The 17590-nt window shown below is 45.6% G+C and overlaps 8 protein-coding genes across 8 annotated transcripts; 6 read left to right on the top strand and 2 right to left on the bottom strand.

Moving 5' to 3' along the window:
* Window positions 1–171: 171 nt before the first annotated feature.
* On the top strand, window positions 172–2557 carry DFL_001968 (uncharacterized protein; the record flags this gene model as incomplete). The annotated part of the gene is made up of 5 exons (XM_067630680.1): window positions 172–285; window positions 439–798; window positions 879–1777; window positions 2300–2357; window positions 2432–2557. The coding sequence occupies 5 exons, from the start codon at window positions 172–174 to the stop codon at window positions 2555–2557; spliced, it is 1557 nt and encodes a 518-aa protein (XP_067493301.1).
* Window positions 2558–2608: 51 nt separating this feature from the next.
* DFL_001967 (uncharacterized protein) lies at window positions 2609–5461 on the top strand (the record flags this gene model as incomplete). The annotated part of the gene is made up of 8 exons (XM_067630679.1): window positions 2609–2673; window positions 2773–2934; window positions 3011–3305; window positions 3373–3855; window positions 3914–5011; window positions 5087–5283; window positions 5345–5358; window positions 5451–5461. 8 exons carry the CDS (start codon window positions 2609–2611, stop codon window positions 5459–5461), a joined length of 2325 nt encoding a protein of 774 aa, XP_067493300.1.
* Window positions 5462–6527: 1066 nt separating this feature from the next.
* On the top strand, window positions 6528–8128 carry DFL_001966 (uncharacterized protein; the record flags this gene model as incomplete). The annotated part of the gene is made up of 3 exons (XM_067630678.1): window positions 6528–6668; window positions 6774–8055; window positions 8112–8128. The coding sequence occupies 3 exons, from the start codon at window positions 6528–6530 to the stop codon at window positions 8126–8128; spliced, it is 1440 nt and encodes a 479-aa protein (XP_067493299.1).
* A 1174-nt stretch (window positions 8129–9302) lies between these two features.
* DFL_001965 (uncharacterized protein) lies at window positions 9303–9911 on the top strand (the record flags this gene model as incomplete). The annotated part of the gene is made up of 1 exon (XM_067630677.1): window positions 9303–9911. The coding sequence occupies one exon, from the start codon at window positions 9303–9305 to the stop codon at window positions 9909–9911; it is 609 nt and encodes a 202-aa protein (XP_067493298.1).
* Window positions 9912–10186: 275 nt separating this feature from the next.
* DFL_001964 (uncharacterized protein) lies at window positions 10187–11355 on the bottom strand (the record flags this gene model as incomplete). Its single annotated transcript, XM_067630676.1, has 3 exons — window positions 10187–10540; window positions 10603–10908; window positions 11023–11355. The coding sequence occupies 3 exons, from the start codon at window positions 11353–11355 to the stop codon at window positions 10187–10189; spliced, it is 993 nt and encodes a 330-aa protein (XP_067493297.1).
* A 502-nt stretch (window positions 11356–11857) lies between these two features.
* On the top strand, window positions 11858–12890 carry DFL_001963 (uncharacterized protein; the record flags this gene model as incomplete). The annotated part of the gene is made up of 2 exons (XM_067630675.1): window positions 11858–12677; window positions 12745–12890. 2 exons carry the CDS (start codon window positions 11858–11860, stop codon window positions 12888–12890), a joined length of 966 nt encoding a protein of 321 aa, XP_067493296.1.
* A 165-nt stretch (window positions 12891–13055) lies between these two features.
* Window positions 13056–14373, bottom strand: DFL_001962 (uncharacterized protein; the record flags this gene model as incomplete). Its single annotated transcript, XM_067630674.1, has 3 exons — window positions 13056–14046; window positions 14124–14137; window positions 14308–14373. The coding sequence occupies 3 exons, from the start codon at window positions 14371–14373 to the stop codon at window positions 13056–13058; spliced, it is 1071 nt and encodes a 356-aa protein (XP_067493295.1).
* Window positions 14374–15262: 889 nt separating this feature from the next.
* DFL_001961 (uncharacterized protein) lies at window positions 15263–16446 on the top strand (the record flags this gene model as incomplete). Its single annotated transcript, XM_067630673.1, has 2 exons — window positions 15263–15336; window positions 15399–16446. 2 exons carry the CDS (start codon window positions 15263–15265, stop codon window positions 16444–16446), a joined length of 1122 nt encoding a protein of 373 aa, XP_067493294.1.
* Between the last annotated feature and the right edge of the window lie 1144 nt (window positions 16447–17590).

Here is a 17590-nt window from a genome sequence, read left to right as displayed (position 1 = left end):
TTCCAGTAACCAGCCAACAATACTTTCATGTTCGCTATCTCCTTCGACACCTCGTCTTCAACCTATCGCCCTTCGTATACACATTCGCCCGCGTCTTTACCATCGTACAAACTACAGTATTCACGATTGTTTTCGTTACATAATCCTCGCGGCTGGTCGGGATCATATTCAATGGCGTTCAATGCTGGCGGGGTTCAGGCCCCTAGTGCGCCGTCGATGGAATATGCCAGTATTAGCTTGGATACGGAGATGTTGGACGAGGATGAGGTTATGGCTATGGAAGAGGTATGGGCTATAACTGTTTTTCTTTGCTTTCCTCTTTTATTTACGGGAAAGGTTATTGAGCCTCCCAGATTTTTTCTGCTGGCGTTGGCGGTCGCTGAATAGGCGAAAGATGAAGAAGGGACTAGAGTTAAGCTAACAGTTTATGAAATTTAGACATCGGGACCGGCGGATTTTACATTAGAAACACCCGTAGATGCCCATCCGGCGCCGGACAATGTCGTCTCGAATAAAGTCCACCTCAGGGGTCTGGACAGCATGTCCTCGGATGACGTTAAAGCCTGGATTGCAGGACACTTTCCGGAACCGACTGTCGAAAAGTTGGAGTGGATCGACGACACGAGTTTGAATCTGGTGTATAAAGGTGAAGAGACGGCTTTAGCGGCGTTGGATGCGCTGAGTACGGATATCGGACGGGGTTCGAGGCCGTGGGAGTTGAGGGAGGCGAAGAGTAGTGAGGCTTTTCCGTTGGCGAGGTTGGATGTTAGGTTGGCTTTTGTGACGGATAAGAAGGAGGTTTGTGGGAATTTCTGATCTAGATAGTTTTGTGGAAGAGGCTAATGATAGTTTTTTTTTGGTCTTTCTGGGATGATTAGAGAGGAGCGCGGGAACGAAGTCGATACTACCTGTTTCACCCGGAGGAGGATAGAATTGAGCAGCAGGAGAAGAGGAAACGAGAACAAGAGAAGGAGCGACGGGAACGAAGAGAATATAGAAGGAGAGACTACGACGAGAGATATCGATCTGGATCGCGTGGAGAAGACCGAGAATGGAACGATAGAAGGCGAAGTAGGTCAAGATACGATGAAGAGGACAGCCGCCGACGGGAGCCATTGGAGTTATATCCAAATGGAGGGACAGTGGAACGACGTGGTGGTAGACGGTCTAGGTCACGATCTCCCGTTGAACTATTCCCCGCGAAGACGAAGAACGCTAGCATCGAGCTCTTCCCGGAAGCTATAAAGAATGATGGCATGGAACTATTCCCTGAGAAAGTCAAAAACACGAACGTTGAGCTGTTCCCTGGGAGGAATGAGAATCACGGGAGGAGAAGAGAGGGTAGCCCAAGTGGGCATAGAAATGATACGCCGCCTAGGACATTGTTCTCTATCGACGATCCGGTGGAGATGCCTAAGAGAGGCCAGAGCCCGCAAAGGCAGAGAAGGGAAAGGGAAAGACCGAGGGATAATGGGCGAACAATCGAGTTATTCCCCGACAAAACGGACAAGTCAAGGTCTTTGGCGGATCGAATCGAAAATCCCAGGGGTGGTACAAGATCTTCAAAGCATGATGATATGGATATGGGCGATTCCGGATTGTCGATTCGCGGTTCTGCAGGTGGAGGAATTAGCATTCGGGGTGCAGCGAGAGGTGCTGGACATTCGAATGCTGGGATCGAATTGCTGCCGGACAAAGCCTCAAACAGCCTATTCAATCGGATTAGTGAACCGGCCGGTGGCAGAAGAGGCGCAAGAAGGCAGAAGGCAGAAGATATGTTTGGCTAAGCTAAGCATATCTTTGGAAGCCTCAGTACTACCCAATGCAATTCAATCTGTCCGGGTTGAATTCCACTTATTGTTGTTGGGAAAGCGGTAGCCTAGTTTATGACACAATCACCACTGATTCTGTATAAACGAGGACTTCTTTTGTTTCTTTTGTTTTCATCTTTTTATATATTGGTATCTTATGAAGATGCCTGATGGCAGAATTTGAAGGAAGCCAGTCCCGGCTCACTAACCAATTACTTAGGCAGTGGTCTCCTTGATAATACTTTCTCTCACAGATGCGTTTCTGGCATGACTATATGCCATCCTGTATACTAAAATACCATGTGGACACGATCTCCAATCTAAAGAGGCATTTCGCAGGAGTCATTCCTATAGTTTTTATACATTGTTGACACCGTAGTTTTATATGGCAGACTACCTGACGTAGCTTGTGTTGGCTGGGGATGATGTTGTTTATGTGGCTCTAACTGCGACGACGAATAGCTACCTCCCCACCACGCCACTCATAGAAATCTCGCCGCGACGAACGAAGTCCACTTGTACCGGTACTTTGAGCTTGAATTGCAGGTATTTGGACCGAACCGTGGTGTTTCTCTCTATTTCTAGGAAAGTGGTTCGGGATTTTATTATATTGTGGACAGAGCGGCCCTCCAAATTTTCGACGTCTTCAGTTGCAACGAAGCTTCAACACGCACCCCACCGACTCTCTCTTATCCTTCTTCCCTCCATACCACGTCATCGCAACCACCAACCACATCACCTCCTAATCATCGCATACTTGACAATCGCATCGTCGATAAGCTTCGGATAGGGTCAAGATGGATATCGAAGCTATCAAGGAAGCTTGGGCGCAGCAGGAAGAGCAGGATGGTGCTCGCTTAAGGTGTGTGTCTCCTGCGTGAGATATATAACTATCCATAGACGACGTATACCTGCATCTTCAAATTCACATCAAGCTAACATTTTCGGTCCCATCTACTAGTTGGAATATATTCCCAGGATCCCGACTTGAGGCTAGCAGACTTGTTGTTCCCATCGGTGTCCTCTACACTCCCTTGAAAGAGAAGGCAGATCAGAACTACATTGTCCACTATGAGCCTGTCACATGCAGAAGCCCATGTCGCGGTGTTCTTAACCCTTACTGGTAAGCCATCGCTCGATTCATAATATATCCTTTCGGTATCGAGCTAGGATAGCTGATTGTACATCCTACCGTCTAGTCAAGTCGACACTCGCGCAAAGCTCTGGATATGCCCGTTCTGTCTCAGTCGCAACCAGTTCCCACCTCACTACAAGGACATCTCCAATAATTCATACCCCCCCGAACTCCTTCCCCAATTCTCAACCATTGAATATGCTCTCGCAAGACCGGCTCCAGCCCCTCCAATCTTCTTGTTCGTTGTCGATACCTGCCAGGAGGAAGATAGTTTGAAGGCTCTCAAGGACTCCATCATTGTCAGCTTGAGCATGTTGCCACCTACCGCTCTTGTCGGCTTGATTACATACGGAACAATGGTACGGATGTCCCGACATCAAGATGGATTATCAGAAATGATTAGGATTCTAATATGGTTTATAATAGGCCCAAGTTCACGAGCTTGGATACAACGAATGCCCCAAATCATACGTTTTCAGAGGCACCAAGGAATACTCCGCCAAAACTGTCCAAGAAATGCTCGGAATCCTCAATCCCGGCCTTCGACCTCAGCAGCCATTGCCACAAGGCCAACGCCCGCCACCTCAAATGGGTGCTGGAGCTCGTTTCTTGCTCCCTGTTGCGGCTTGTGAATTCCAGCTCACAAACGTTCTTGAGCAACTCCAGAAGGACCCCTGGTCCGTCGCCAATGATAAACGTCCTCTAAGATGTACTGGTGTTGCCCTGAGCGTCGCTGTTGGGTTGTTAGAGTCATCTTTCGCCAATACCGGAGCGAGAATCATGTTGTTTTCCGGCGGTCCCGGAACCGAAGGACCTGGTATGGTCGTCGGACCTGAATTGAGGGAGCCCATTAGATCCCACCACGACATTGAGAGAGATAACATCAAGTACTATAAGAAGGCAATGAAGGCAAGTCAATCCTATATGCCCTTGACGAAAAAAGAACATTAGCTAATAAAATCAATAGTTTTATGACAGCCTTGCGAAACGAACTGCGCACAATGGCCACATCATTGATATATTTGCTGGTTGTCTCGATCAGGTCGGGTTGTTGGAGATGAAGGGTCTCTCAAACTACACCGGTGGACATATAATCTTGACAGACAGTTTCAAATCTTCAATGTTCAAGCAGAGTTTCATCAAGGTCTTCGACAAGGATGCCAACGAAAACTTGCAGATGGGTTTCAATGCTTCCCTCGAAGTTCTTACCACAAAGGAGCTTAAAATCACTGGCTTGATCGGACACGCCATCTCCCTCAATAAGAAATCAAGCTCCGTTGGCGAGACCGAGTGCGGTATTGGAAATACGTGCTCATGGAAATTGTGTGGTATTACGCCTACTTCTACCGTTGCCACATACTTTGAGGTCGCGGGTCAAGCTGGCCCACCGGCCCACCAACAAGTTCCACAGAAGGGCTTGATCCAGTTCTTAACTTACTACCAACATTCTTCTGGCCAGTACCATCTCCGTGTTACAACTATCGCCAGAGATGTCAGCGCTCCAACCGGTGATCCAGCCGCTATCGGACATTCCTTCGACCAAGAAACCGCTGCTGTCCTTATGGCCAGAATAGCTGTCTTCAAGGCTGAGGTCGATGATGGCCCCGATGTCTTACGCTGGGTCGACCGAATGCTTATCAGGTTGTGTTCACGATTTGCGGAATACCGAAAAGATGACCCAACTTCCTTCCGTCTTGAGAAGAACTTCTCACTTTACCCACAGTTCATGTTCCATCTCCGTCGCAGTCAGTTCTTGCAAGTTTTCAACAACTCGCCTGATGAAACTGCATTCTACCGACACATTTTGAACAGAGAGGATTGCAGCAACTCGCTTGTGATGATTCAGCCGACTTTGGATACGTACACTTTCGACCAGCCGTCACAGCCTGTTCTGCTTGACTCTACTAGCATACAATCTACCCATATTCTATTGTTAGATACCTTCTTCCATATCTTGATTTTCCATGGCGAAACTATTGCCGAGTGGAGGAAAGCTGGATACCAAGACCAAGAGGGGTACGAGAACTTCAAGGAGTTACTACAGCAACCGAAGGATGATGCCCGAGTAAGTTTTCTATCAAAAAGAGCTGACATATAGACCCCGAAGGTGAGTTACTGAACAAGATACCCTACGTGATAGGAACTCATCCAAGACCGTTTCCCTCTCCCACGTTTCATTGTCTGTGATGCCGGTGGGTCTCAAGCTCGTTTCTTGCTGAGCAAGTTGAACCCGTCGACGACACACACAACTGGAGCGTACGGTGGTGGTACCCAGAACGCACAAACAATCTTCACCGACGACGTGTCGCTACAAACATTCATGGAGCACTTGATGAAGTAAGCCCACATATTCCTCATCATCGCATGGCCAGGGAGATACTAATATATATTTTTCCAGACTGGCTGTAACCGGTACGAATTGAACACATTCGGCCACCCTGGCACATGTATAGTTTTTAAGCTAATCTTGGTCTTTCTTCTTTTTCTCTTTTCGTTGGTTTAAGAAAAGGCGTAAATCAGTGAATAAGCAGTCTTTTAGTAATTTCTCCCTTCGTTACCACCACCGACCTTTCTGGACTCTGGACTCGGCGTCGAGCTCGAACTTGGAACCGGACTTTGACGTTGAATTGGGGGTGTTGGACTCGAACAAGAGAGGTCGGTACTTGGAGGTATCGCGGGGACCTGGCATTTATTTCTTAGACAAAATTCTTTCAGCCGAGTTTCATTATCTTTTGCATTCGTTTGTCTTTATTATCGTCTACAGAAGCTTGTTGAATTTATTAGTAATGGGGATCACGATGATATTTTCTTGCCTCTAACGAAGCCATACATCAGCCACGAAGCTCTCGACGTGGTTCACTCGCCAATCACATGACGAATTGGGAGTCTCGTGCTAGTGTTGCATTTTGTCAACAACACAAACCTGTGAACTAAGGTATCACAAGGCATTCACGGACTTCTATTTTCTCCTCAGATATAAGTCTGTAGGGAAGCTGCAATTGTTTTAGTGATGTGTTCAAATTATCGATTAATTATCGCAAGGTAGGTTCTGTATTCGAATTTGCCTTTGCAAGCCTAAGGCGTGAACTTCTATGTGAGGGATTGGACCATCTGTACGGCACAACAACCTCGTTTCGTCTCGAACCCTCGCCCCACTGGCCAATGCAACCGCGTGGCATACAGACAAGTTGCATAGAACACACGCGCGAGAGAAGGCCCTGCTCCGCCAATAGTTATTATATGATGCCTGAAATCGAAGGGATTGGTATTTAATAGTCGGTTTTCCCTCATAAATTTGAAGTTTTCGTCTGATTTCTGGCTTGATCTAACATTTTATTCTTTTTCTTTTAAAATCCCCCCTGTTGTATATTTGCCGGCCGCCGATGAGGCTCGATCCGGGCGGCAAGGCTGTTAACTGTTACGCCTGGTATGCATACCTAAGGTCCGTGGCGCTTAGCAGCTGGCAGTCTGAATTTTACCTACGAACGACGACTTAGAACAATTAATCGGTCTTACAACCTTTCTTCAAAAAAAATCCAAAGCAAAAATAAATTAATAGAATCCTTTATGGAAATATAACAATGCAGGACCACTACGTTATTCTTGGTATTTCCGTAACAGCGACGGGAGAGGAGATCAAGCAAGCGTATAAAAAAGCTGCTCTTAGAACACATCCGGATAAAAATAACAATTCTCAGAGCGCGAATGAAGAGTTTAAAAAAGTAAGTTGGTGCCTATGACATTTCTGGTGGTGAAATTTGAGTAGTATCCTGTTTTTTTTTTTTTTGGAATATGAGGACTGACGAAAGATATGTCTGCAAAAATAGGTTAATGCAGCATACGAATGTCTCTCCGATCCTATAAAGCGAAAAGGATACGATCGTATACGCAAACCATCTACTAGTAATCCGTTTACCTCGTCGTCGCGACCAAGTAATACGACGAACCCCTCCCAGGGAACATCATACTCCTCATACGATCCGCGAAATTACTCTACCCCGCGAGATATTTTAGAGGAAGAAGTCAGATTATCCCAGAAATGGCGTTCTCATAACCTTCAAAAGGTGGGTATGGAAGCCCGGAAGAAAACGTATCACGATATGAAGGAGAAAATAGCCGATTTAAAGAGACAGATGGATCGAGTTCAAGAAGAGATGAAAAAACGAGAAGAGGAACGGAAATTTAAGACTACACGGACTTGGCTTGGGAGTATGGTATGGGGAGAGGTAGTCTTACCGAAAGAGGAGGTTAATTGGTATGAGGAAGTAGAACGTGAGAGTTTGATGAAACTCAACAGTCTTAGAATCAAGATTTCTAAAGAAGAAACGGAGTTCAAGCGTATGGAAAGCTATCCATCGCAATGGGAAGAATGGAAGAGACAGGATGGTATTCGGCAACGAGAGGAGGATAACCTCAAGGTTAAAAAAGAACGAAGGAAAGCGGCTGATCAAGCTGAGGCAAAAAGAAAGGCGGAAGAAGAACAGCGAGAAAGAGAAAGGAAAACCCGAGAGGAGGCTGAAAAGGCTCGAAAGGCTCGGGCAGAAGCTCAGGCTCGGGCACGGGCTGAATCGTTGCGGAAGGCCCAGGAAGAGCGTCGTAAAAGGGAAGAAGAAGCTGAAAGGCTTCGCAAAGAACAAGAAGAGGCCGAAAGACTTCGCAAAGAACGAGAAGAGGCCGAAAGGGTGCGCAGATGGCAAATGGAAGCTGAGAAGCTTCGCAAAAAGCACGAAGAGGCTAAAAGATATCGCGAAATGCAAGAAGCTGAAAAACTTCGCAAAGCCGAAGAAGAGCATGAAAAGATATATCAAAAGCATGTAGAAGGGCGAGAACGGGCTCGGGAACAAGCCCGGGAGCAAGCCCGAAGAGAAGCTCAGGACAAAGTTAACCCCCAAGAAGACGTAGAAAATATTGTTCAAGAGCGAGAGGAATATATCAAAGGGACGAAGCGGCAGCGGCAGCAGAAGCCTCGAGGAAATTCGGGGCCACCCCGAAGCAGACAAGCTCGCTTGTCACGACCCCCGAGAACCCAGAACCCATCATCGTCACGACCTCAGGTCATCTGCACTCACCAAAATTACTGGAGGAAGATCGATATTTCTTCAGAGGATTGTACGGGCTGCCATCGAAATTTCAAGAGTTTCATTTTCCAATGCCCTGGATGCCAGACCAGGGCATGTGCTAGTTGTCGAGACCGATTTAAAGGGAAACCGGCCCCCAACAGTAAAACATAGCTAGCTGCGGTAGAACGAAAGGCATCAGGTAGCAAATTTTAAGATTCTAAAGCATCGTGGCCATGACTAGTATTAGAGATATCAAGGATTATAGGTATCTTCCTTGCGACCCCTTCGTCATGTATGCCTTTCTTTTCTCAAACCGTACGTACTTACAAACATACATGTCTACACACTCACCGAGTATTTATATCCATGGATCTCGGCGCAATTGAGCCCCTAACTAAATTAGTTTTTGTTTCGCGCCTGCTTCCTTGTTATTGAAACAAGTATTTGGTTTTCTAGCCGACTTCCTCGCAAGATGCAAATGTTTTCATAAGATTATCGATCCCCTGAATATACTTAACTATAGTACTTAGTTAACATCTAATATAAATAGATGTATCCACGTAATATCTAAGTTGCAGTCGCGTATGCTAGCTATTACATATCTACCGAACACGTATTACTCAATTCCAAAAGTATTATATATTATCATAAAATATATGGTCCGTGGCCTGACCGTATGACCAATTGCTGCGACTGTTGCCGTGTGTAGCTTCCAAAATGGTCGCGCAAAAGGTTCACTGTCCAATATTGGCAGTTGCCACAAAGGTTTTATACGTCAACCGTTCCTTAGTCATCGATAAGGCCCTCCTATTGAAATAGTATAAATTGGCACTTATCTCCATCTTGACTTTTATTTTTCCTCAATCATCAAATTAAGAAGGCCGCCGAAATAATAAATAATAAATAATAAATAAATATTTTATCCAGAGAGTACTAGCACCAAAAGAAGGAAGCCAGAGGCTTTGGAGACACAGGGAATTGAACCCGGGACCTCATCCAGACAGTAGGATTTCATCCCACGCTAAGGAAGCGCTCTACCAACTGAGCTATATCCCCAACTTGCGACACATCGACTTCAGCAGACACACTCGAACCAGAGAGCGTTCCGTCCGCTGTCTAAATTTTCTAGACAGTCGACAGTCTTGTTCTTCATTATCTCCCAACAACGACAACGCAGAAAGTCTTGGAATACTTATAACCGTTTTACCCGAGTCCCGAAGCGTAAGCCTCAAATTGGCATATAAAATCGTCCCCCGCGTTCTAAAAAATACCTTCAAGAAGGTATCAGAACCGAAAATGCACCCAAACTTTACTATTATTTCTGGCGGTCAAACTGGGCCCGACACCGCTGCACTCAGAGCCGCAGTATCTCACCGGGTACCATACGCTGGCTTCGTCCCTCACGGCTTTATCAACGAACGAGGCCGTATCTCTGAAGAATTCATATCGTCACCTTATGGCGGGCTACGAGAAACCCAGTCTTCAGGATCAACAGAACGGACAAGGCTTAATACTGAGGAAGCTGATGGGATATTAACTTTATCTTTTTGCAAAGAGGAGGAGATGGCGAAAGTTTCTGCAGGCACAGAGATCGGAGTAGAAGTTGGGAAGGAGCAGAAGAAGGATATGTATTTTGCGAACTTGAGGAAGTTTAGAGAGGAAGGTGGTGGGGACAGGGAGGTCGATGAGGTTATAAGGTGGCTTGACGAGACGAACGTTGAGAGGTGTGCGATTGGGGGTCCGAGGGAAAGTGAAGAGCCCGGTGTGGAAAAGGAGAGCGAGGAGTTTTTGAATAGGGTATTGGAGAAAGTTAAGGCAAGGGGGTGGAGGAGTATTAGGTTCGGGGGCGGACCGCCGAGAGAAAAGGTTGAGCCTTTCTTGAAGGATAATAGGTGGACATCTTGATGGGTTATTAATGTTGGGATTGGAGTCAATATTGAGGAAGGTCACTATATCAATCTGAGGTAGATCTAGATACTAGAACTAATTGAAATGATGCAGAATAAAGACCCACGGCCTATAGACAAGGATGGGGATATCAGGATATCAGGATTTGTCCCCCGTATCTCTTAAGATTTGGAAACAGTATATCTTATAACCCCAGAAAATTTGAAACCCAGATAACCTTGTATGGAAATTTTACGAAAGAAGAAGGGAGCAGAGGAAACTAGTAGGGATAACTATTTCTTAACATCCAAGTTTCGCTCAATCTCCTCGCAAACAGCTTCCGTAACTTGAATCGTTGTTGCAGTTCCACCCAAGTCTGCAGTCTTGATGCCCTTCTCACAAACCCGTTCGACGCATTCCATTAATGTATTGCTTGCGTCTTCTTCCCCTAGCCAAGCTAGCATCTCTGCAGCAGTCCAGAAGGTAGCAACAGGGTTGGCAATACCTTTGCCAGTAATATCAAATGCCGAACCATGAATAGGCTCAAACATGCTAGGATTCTTCCTCGTAGGGTCAAGGTTGGACGTTGGAGCAATACCTATCGAGCCGGCCAGCGCTGCGGCAAGATCTGATAGGATATCGGCGTGCTATATGGGTATAATAAATTATCTTGTGTATCTTAAAAAAGAGGGCGTTGGATAGGCCTTACCAGGTTGGAGGCGACGATGGTATCAAGGGTCTCTGGCTTAAGCGTCATCCTCACAGTCATCGCATCAACTAACATCTTGTCATAGGTAACATCCGAGAAATCCTTTGCTACCAATTCGGCAACCTCATCCCAAAGGACCATACCATTCCTCTGGGCGTTGCTCTTCGTTACAACCGTCAAGAACTTTCTGGGGCGAGAACGTGCAGTTTCAAACGCAAACCGTATCAACCTTTCCACGGCATGTCTTGTGAAAATGGCGACTTCAGTAGCGACTTCCCATGGTTGGCCGACATGAGAACGGCCACCCTAGCCGGCATATTCTCCCTCAGAATTTTCTCTGATGATAACCCAGTTTAAATCACCGGGATTGCAATTTCTTAATGGAGACTGTGTTCCCCTAAATATCTTTGTAGGTCGAACATTGGCATACTGTTGAAACGGTTGGCAAATAGCCAATCTCAAGCCCCATAGAGAAATATGATCTGGGACATTAGGCGCACCGACGGCGCCGAATAGAATTGCATCAAACTCTTTGAGTCGTTCGAGACCTCCATCTGGGATATATTTTCCGGTCTTGAGGTAAAGATTCGAACTCCAATTGAAATGTTCAAATTCTAGGTTAAAAGTGTAGAGGAATTTGGAGAGGCATTTCAGAACGGTGATGCCGGCTTCCACAACTTCCGGCCCGATTCCGTCGGCTGGGATGGAAGCGATCTTGTAAGTGGGTCGGTTTCGATTGGCTGTTGGCGACATATTGACCGTTTTGGATAAACGAAGGTTCAAGATTTACGGCTTGAACGGTGTGCAAATGTGTGGAATTAATTTAAAATAACAACGCCGAATATCAAATATTTTGGTATCAATGAGAGCTAGAGAGCTAGACGATAACCTGATGAGTCAAGGATAAGGATTTCCCCCCTCGAATCCCCATTTTATAGTTTTAGAGCGTCCCTTCCAGTGGAGTAAAGTTTCTTATGAGGTTTTAGGATCTTGCGGAGAAACGCTTTTCCGCCATCAAAATGCAACATCTTGAAGCACCAATTTTGACGGCTTCGGTCCGAAGAAGGGAAATCGAAATTTCGTCAACTTTCCATTGAATTTGAGGCCAAGGCTTCACATTTTCGACAGCACGGTGGTACTTTCTTCGGGTTTCGAGTTTACTCTTTGTCGAAATATCATTAATCAAAGGCGCCGCAGAAGCTTAATCACTCCAGTGCTCTAACCAGATACTTCCTCTCTAACTCCCGGCTTCACCATGGCGACTGTAGAGCTCGAAGTTGATCGAGTACTCCAGCTCATTCTTCCTCATATCAAACGTCATATTTCGGCGCCTCCATCAATTTTCGAAAAGGGTTCACACCAGCGACCATTCAAACTTGCCGTCACTGGGCTTCAAGGTAGCGGGAAGTCCACATGGAGTACGGGAATCGTCAACGCAATAAATAAAACAGGCCTGAAAGCAAAAACACTATCGCTAGACGACTTGTATCTTCCACATGATGGACTGGTAGCAGTCCGCGAGTCTAATCCTGGGAACAAACTTGTAAGAACGCGAGGGCAGCCGGGAACACATGATTTGGAACTTGCGAAGTGGTTTTTTGAACAATTCGACCAGCCGACGAAGGAAGAGAAGCTTTTCCCAGTATTTGATAAGAGCAAATTCGGTGGGGAGGGGGACAGGTTACCGAAGTCAGAGTGGCATCATTCAGAACCCGGGGAAGTTGTTGACGTTCTGGTGTTTGAAGGATGGTGTGTGGGATTCCAGGCAGTATCAGAGAGCGCACTCCGAACAGCATGGGAAGAAGCACGAACGGCAGCGGCTGCATCGACTGATGATCCAGATATCAAACTTCCAATACGAACAATTGCAAATCATGAACTCGAACATTTGGCTTTTATCAATGAGAGGCTAGGCGAATACAACAATATGTTTATGGGGCCACGGCACTGGGATTATCTGGTTCATCTTGATACAGATGATCTAAGAAACGTCTATGCTTGGCGATTAGAGCAAGAAGCTTGGCTATGGAAACTCAAAGGCACGGGAATGACAGACGAAGCAGTGATAGAATTCAGTAAGTCTTCGGTTCGGAGCAGTTATTTAATCATGCAGCTCCTAACTTATAATATTTATAATCACAGTCAAAGGATACATGCCTGCGTATGAGCTATACCTCGGGACTTTGAGACAAGGATTTTTCCAAGCGCTTGGAGGTAGTAAAACGAATTGTCAATTGAGTATGAAATTGGATTCTGCGCGAAAGATTACAGAGATACGAGAGTTTTAGATATAACTATACCTGCAGTCATGGTCATATCTAGGGAGAACCAGGTACCAAAAGTTTGTAATAACGCCGATATTATATACTAATAAATTCGGTCTACTTATAACTCCAAGAAAATATAGCCAAGGCCTTCTATTACTCTCGTTAAATCGAAATTTTCCTATGAAATTAAAACCAGCCGGTATTCTGATCTAACACTCTTCGTACACTCTCCGAGACGGTACTTCTTGTTGGCGCACATGAATTTGTTGGCAAATTTCGAAAGTAGAGTTGTCCGCTATCAACTGCCGGTATTCGAGTCGCAATTATTGGAGATGGCGTATATGGGTCGTCCAGCTGGCTTAGCACAGTTGGTGGGTGGCTAACGATCGAAGGCCCGCTAGTTGAAGGTCTGGAGTAAAGTTTCGCCGCATATGTCCCCGCAAAATCTGTCGACAGGGACCCACTATTTTGAGTTGTGGGGAAATGTGCGGAGGGTTCCAGGGGTACAGTAGGTTGGGCTGGGTGAAGAATGTGTCCATCCGCATTAATATTAATATTTCGGCTGGGCTGATCGGGCATCTGGTCGTTCGACAACCCCAGTTCTTGAAATCTGGTCTCGCTTCCAAAACCCGGTTCCAGGGACGAATGGCTCAAATTATCGTCCGAAGCGTCTTCAAATGTTACAATGGGTGACGATGACGGTGTTGGCGTGCGTTCTCCAGTCTCTTCCATGACTCTTCGTGCCTTAGGCGGCCGGGGAGAAGGCGGCTGTTGCTGCTTTGACCACCATGAAAATACCTCCGCCATAGAACTAATTGGCCACCGTTGCCATTCATCCTGTTGTTCACGCTTTTCTGCCGATGTATCTGGTGTCCTCCCGCTCTTGATCCTTTTATGGTTTAAGGATGATAATTCGAGATAATCAAGAGCTTTCTGTTTTTTTAAGTCCAGAACTTGGTCGTTGAGGGTTTCCAGACAAGTTGGCGAGGGCTGACGCATTGTAATGGAGTGAATTGGCGCCAATTCAAGAATTAAGGAAATCGAAAGCGATAATGCTGCCTCCGTATCAGCTAGCCTTTGTTCTAGAGCGATTAGGTAGCCTGGTGGCAACCCGCGTGGACTAGGTCTTAGATAATGGCAAGCCGACGGAGTGCGTATGCACATAGAGCAAAATGGACTGTGAGATAAATTTTAGTTAGGAAACAGTTAGGAAAATGCGATTCTCAATGTTAATAATCGGCTTAGAATAACTACCTAGCACCGTCACACTACAAAGATTTTCAAATTTATTAGCAACTATTAAGACAGTTCATGAAGCGATACTCGAGCTCGTGGACGGGAACACGGCTGAATACGGTGGCATGCGCACCACATTTGAAATATGGTTCTGTGGAACAGACGCATGAAGTAGTCCCATGGATAGGAATTTGTCCCTTACCTTCCTCTTCTTCCTTTTACATGGCTCGCAAGCAGTCGTTAATCTCGATGTGCTCCGCTGCTGCATCTCTCGAATTTCGTTTCCGGGAAAACGCTATAACTCGACAAGCGGACTTTCTTTCCGTTACCCCGTATTTCAAAATCCACCAAAGAGTAAGATTTCCAAAGTTCGATAAGTTGTAGGTAAGAGAAATGTCGAATACTATTAGAAATCCAATGCCATCCCCAGTGTTAGTACCACAATTACTAGTAATTTGTGGGGAAAACCAAGAAACAATAGAGGAGAAATGGTCTCCGCAATATCAGTGGCGAAATAGCTGGGGAAAACAGCAGCTGAATCTTTATCCGCAAACAAAGCTGGTGATAAAATGGGCCTAGAACCCTGGTTGGTAACACCGCAGCACCGCCCGATTCAGCAAGTCCGCCCGCAATATACCACAACAACGCACTTCTTGTTGTATTTTTTGAGTCTTTATCGGTCAATATGGCGAACTTGACTTATGTTGAGAGGAATGAGAAGAAAGACGAGGTGGAGTGTATCGAAAGTATTCATGGACAAAGAGAAGCTCCTAATAACGGCCAAAGGGACCATTTTGGGTCAGCATTGGAAAGAGGTTCAGCCGAAAATGCTCTCGTCCGAAAGTTTGATTGGAGGATCATGCCTACTCTCTGAGTTATGTATTTCCTCAACTACGTAAGTTGCTGACGCCTACTTCCTTGTTAGCAATGTATTCTGAATTATTCGTGTCTTTGTAGTTGGATCGGAATGCAATTACGTCGGCAAGATTAAATAATTTAGAGAGCGATCTCGGACTTGTTGGTAATCAGTACAATACTTGTATCTCTATTCTCTTCGTGGGGTAAGTAACGAACCATGGTGCTGAGCTCTTAAGATTATATAAGTACTGATAAAGGATAATAGGTATTTATTAATGCAGATTCCATCTAATATGATTATGTCGTCCAAGAAAATTCCGCCATCCAAGTATATGGCCACTTGCATGGCCGCTTGGGCAATCGTATCTGCCTGGTGAGTAGCCTTACTTCATTCGGCTATAATAAACTCGGGCTATAATATTAAGATATTCTTAGCACGGCTCTTGCAAAAGACTATAAAGGCTTAGTGACTATAAGGTTTCTACTCGGTGTCACAGAAGCACCATTCTACCCTGGCGCTCTGTACCTTCTTTCGGTATTCTACACCAGAAAGGAGATCGCTACTAGAGTAGCTATCCTCTATGCCGGGAATATTCTTGCTTCTTCATTTGCTAGTTTAATTGCCGCCGCTACGTTTGAGACCCTGGACGGCGCACATGGAGTTCAAGGCTGGAAATGGCTGTTCATTATTGAGGGGTCCTTGACTTTCGGTGTCGCTATAATCGCCGCATTCCTCCTACCCGACCAACCCGAAACCACCACATGGCTTTCTCAAACGGAACGAGAGCTAGCCGTCCAAAGGATCGAAATCGACACTGCCGAGCTTACTGACGACACAAAGCCAATGGAAGGTCTTATTGCTGCTATCAAAGACCCGCGGATGTACCTCTTCGTTTTCATGCAAAACATGCATTTATCCGCGTGCTCATTTAACAATTTCTTCCCCACCGTCGTCGGAACTCTTGGTTTCAACCGAACAATCACATTACTTCTCACTTGTCCGCCATACCTCGTTTCGGCATTTGTGGGTTGGGGTGTTGGTGTTTCGTCCGGCAAGTTCAACGAGCGGACTTGGCACATTACGTTGTCTATGGGCGCAGCACTCGTGGGTTTTATTATTGCCTGCACAACCCTGAATACCGCGGCACGCTATATCGCTTGTTTTATGTTCGCTTCAGGGACTTATGCTGTTAATGGAGTGATATTGGGATGGGTCACTGCCACATGCGGACAAACGAAGCAGAAGAAAGGCAGTGCTTTGTCTTTGGTAAATGTAGTTGCGAATGCTTCCTACATTTATACAGCATATTTGTATCCCAAGAGCCATGGACCACGTTATCTCCCAGCTATGTCTGCAAATGCAGCATTTGCATTTGCGACAATTGCCGCAGCTTGGGTAATGAAATTTTGGTTGAAGACGGAAAATAGGAAGATCCAGAGGAGCGGGCTGAGTAGCGAAGCTATCGCCTTGTTTGCCTACTAACTAGTATATCACTCTCAAGGTTCGCTGTAGCAAGGGCGGAGAAAGGGGTTTGTTATTCAAAGAGAGTATCAACGATCTTTAATCAGAGTTAAAAGGCTATGTATGTATTAATTTAGCATAGCGGTGTGGTATTTCGAATATTTCTCATCGAGATAAAGTCCTTGGCATTGGATTATCTGCGGCTTCTTAATCAACAGTTCATATCAAAATGCTTCAAGGATTGAGCTTTGCATGAAATGATTGGTTGGGCCTATGGAAACAAAATTAAATACGCGTATACATCCTAGGAGGGGCGAAGCATGTAGGCTAACTATTCAACTACCAAGTTACATCGCATTGCGTCGGTGTCTGGGCGTAAAAGCGGGAAACACTAGATCCGGGCTCACAAGTAGTTACCATGCTACTTCGATAGTTTCGAACTAGAGAACGGATCCGCGGAGGACAATGATACCGATATGCCGTTCGAAGCGGTGCAATGGTATTTCGAAAGGGCGCAGTCAGCTATTTTGATATTTTCCTGCTTAGAGTCGATCTCCTTCTCAGCGGGAAAGTGGGTCATTTTGCGTCGGAAAAATCAACCTAGATATGTGGAGACAGTGTGTTATCTAGCGCCGATACCTGGAATTCGGTTTGATGATTGAACTATGTGAGTGTAGGGTGATAAGGATTAAATATATATCCAATGCACGTTCCAGTCCCGTTCGTCTCGTTATTGTGTATCTCGAATACGTATTCCTGCCTCGTTTCTCTTGTATCAGTTTCAACTTCTAGTTCGATTTTTGAACATTGGGGGTTCTTCACCTCACGATCCCATAGTCGATATTTCTTATCCAATGAGAGCCGTTGGCGTCTTCTTGTTCACTTCGCTCCTAATATGAATTGATCTTCATAATATGTAATCCAAACTGGTTAGTAAGGCCTTAAACCCCTCCTCTAGCGTACTACATGACCTAACTCGAGGAATTCTACAGGAACTTCCAACGACTCGCCATTTATTGTGCCACTAATATGGCAGAGTCCCACATTGTCGTACCCAAACCTAGAACCCTTCGAACACCATAGAATTTAGCAAAAGTTTCCTTAGTTCCGAGAAGATCAAGATCGTTTATCCGACAGTCGCCTCGCCAAGATCTAAAGCTTCCCC

The sequence above is a fragment of the Arthrobotrys flagrans genome, assembly GCF_004000055.1.
Source record: "Arthrobotrys flagrans strain CBS H-5679 chromosome Unknown unitig_3, whole genome shotgun sequence".
Lineage (NCBI taxonomy): Eukaryota > Fungi > Ascomycota > Orbiliomycetes > Orbiliales > Orbiliaceae > Arthrobotrys > Arthrobotrys flagrans.
Note: the sequence above shows the minus strand (reverse complement) of the source record. Positions and strands in the feature narration are given on the sequence as shown.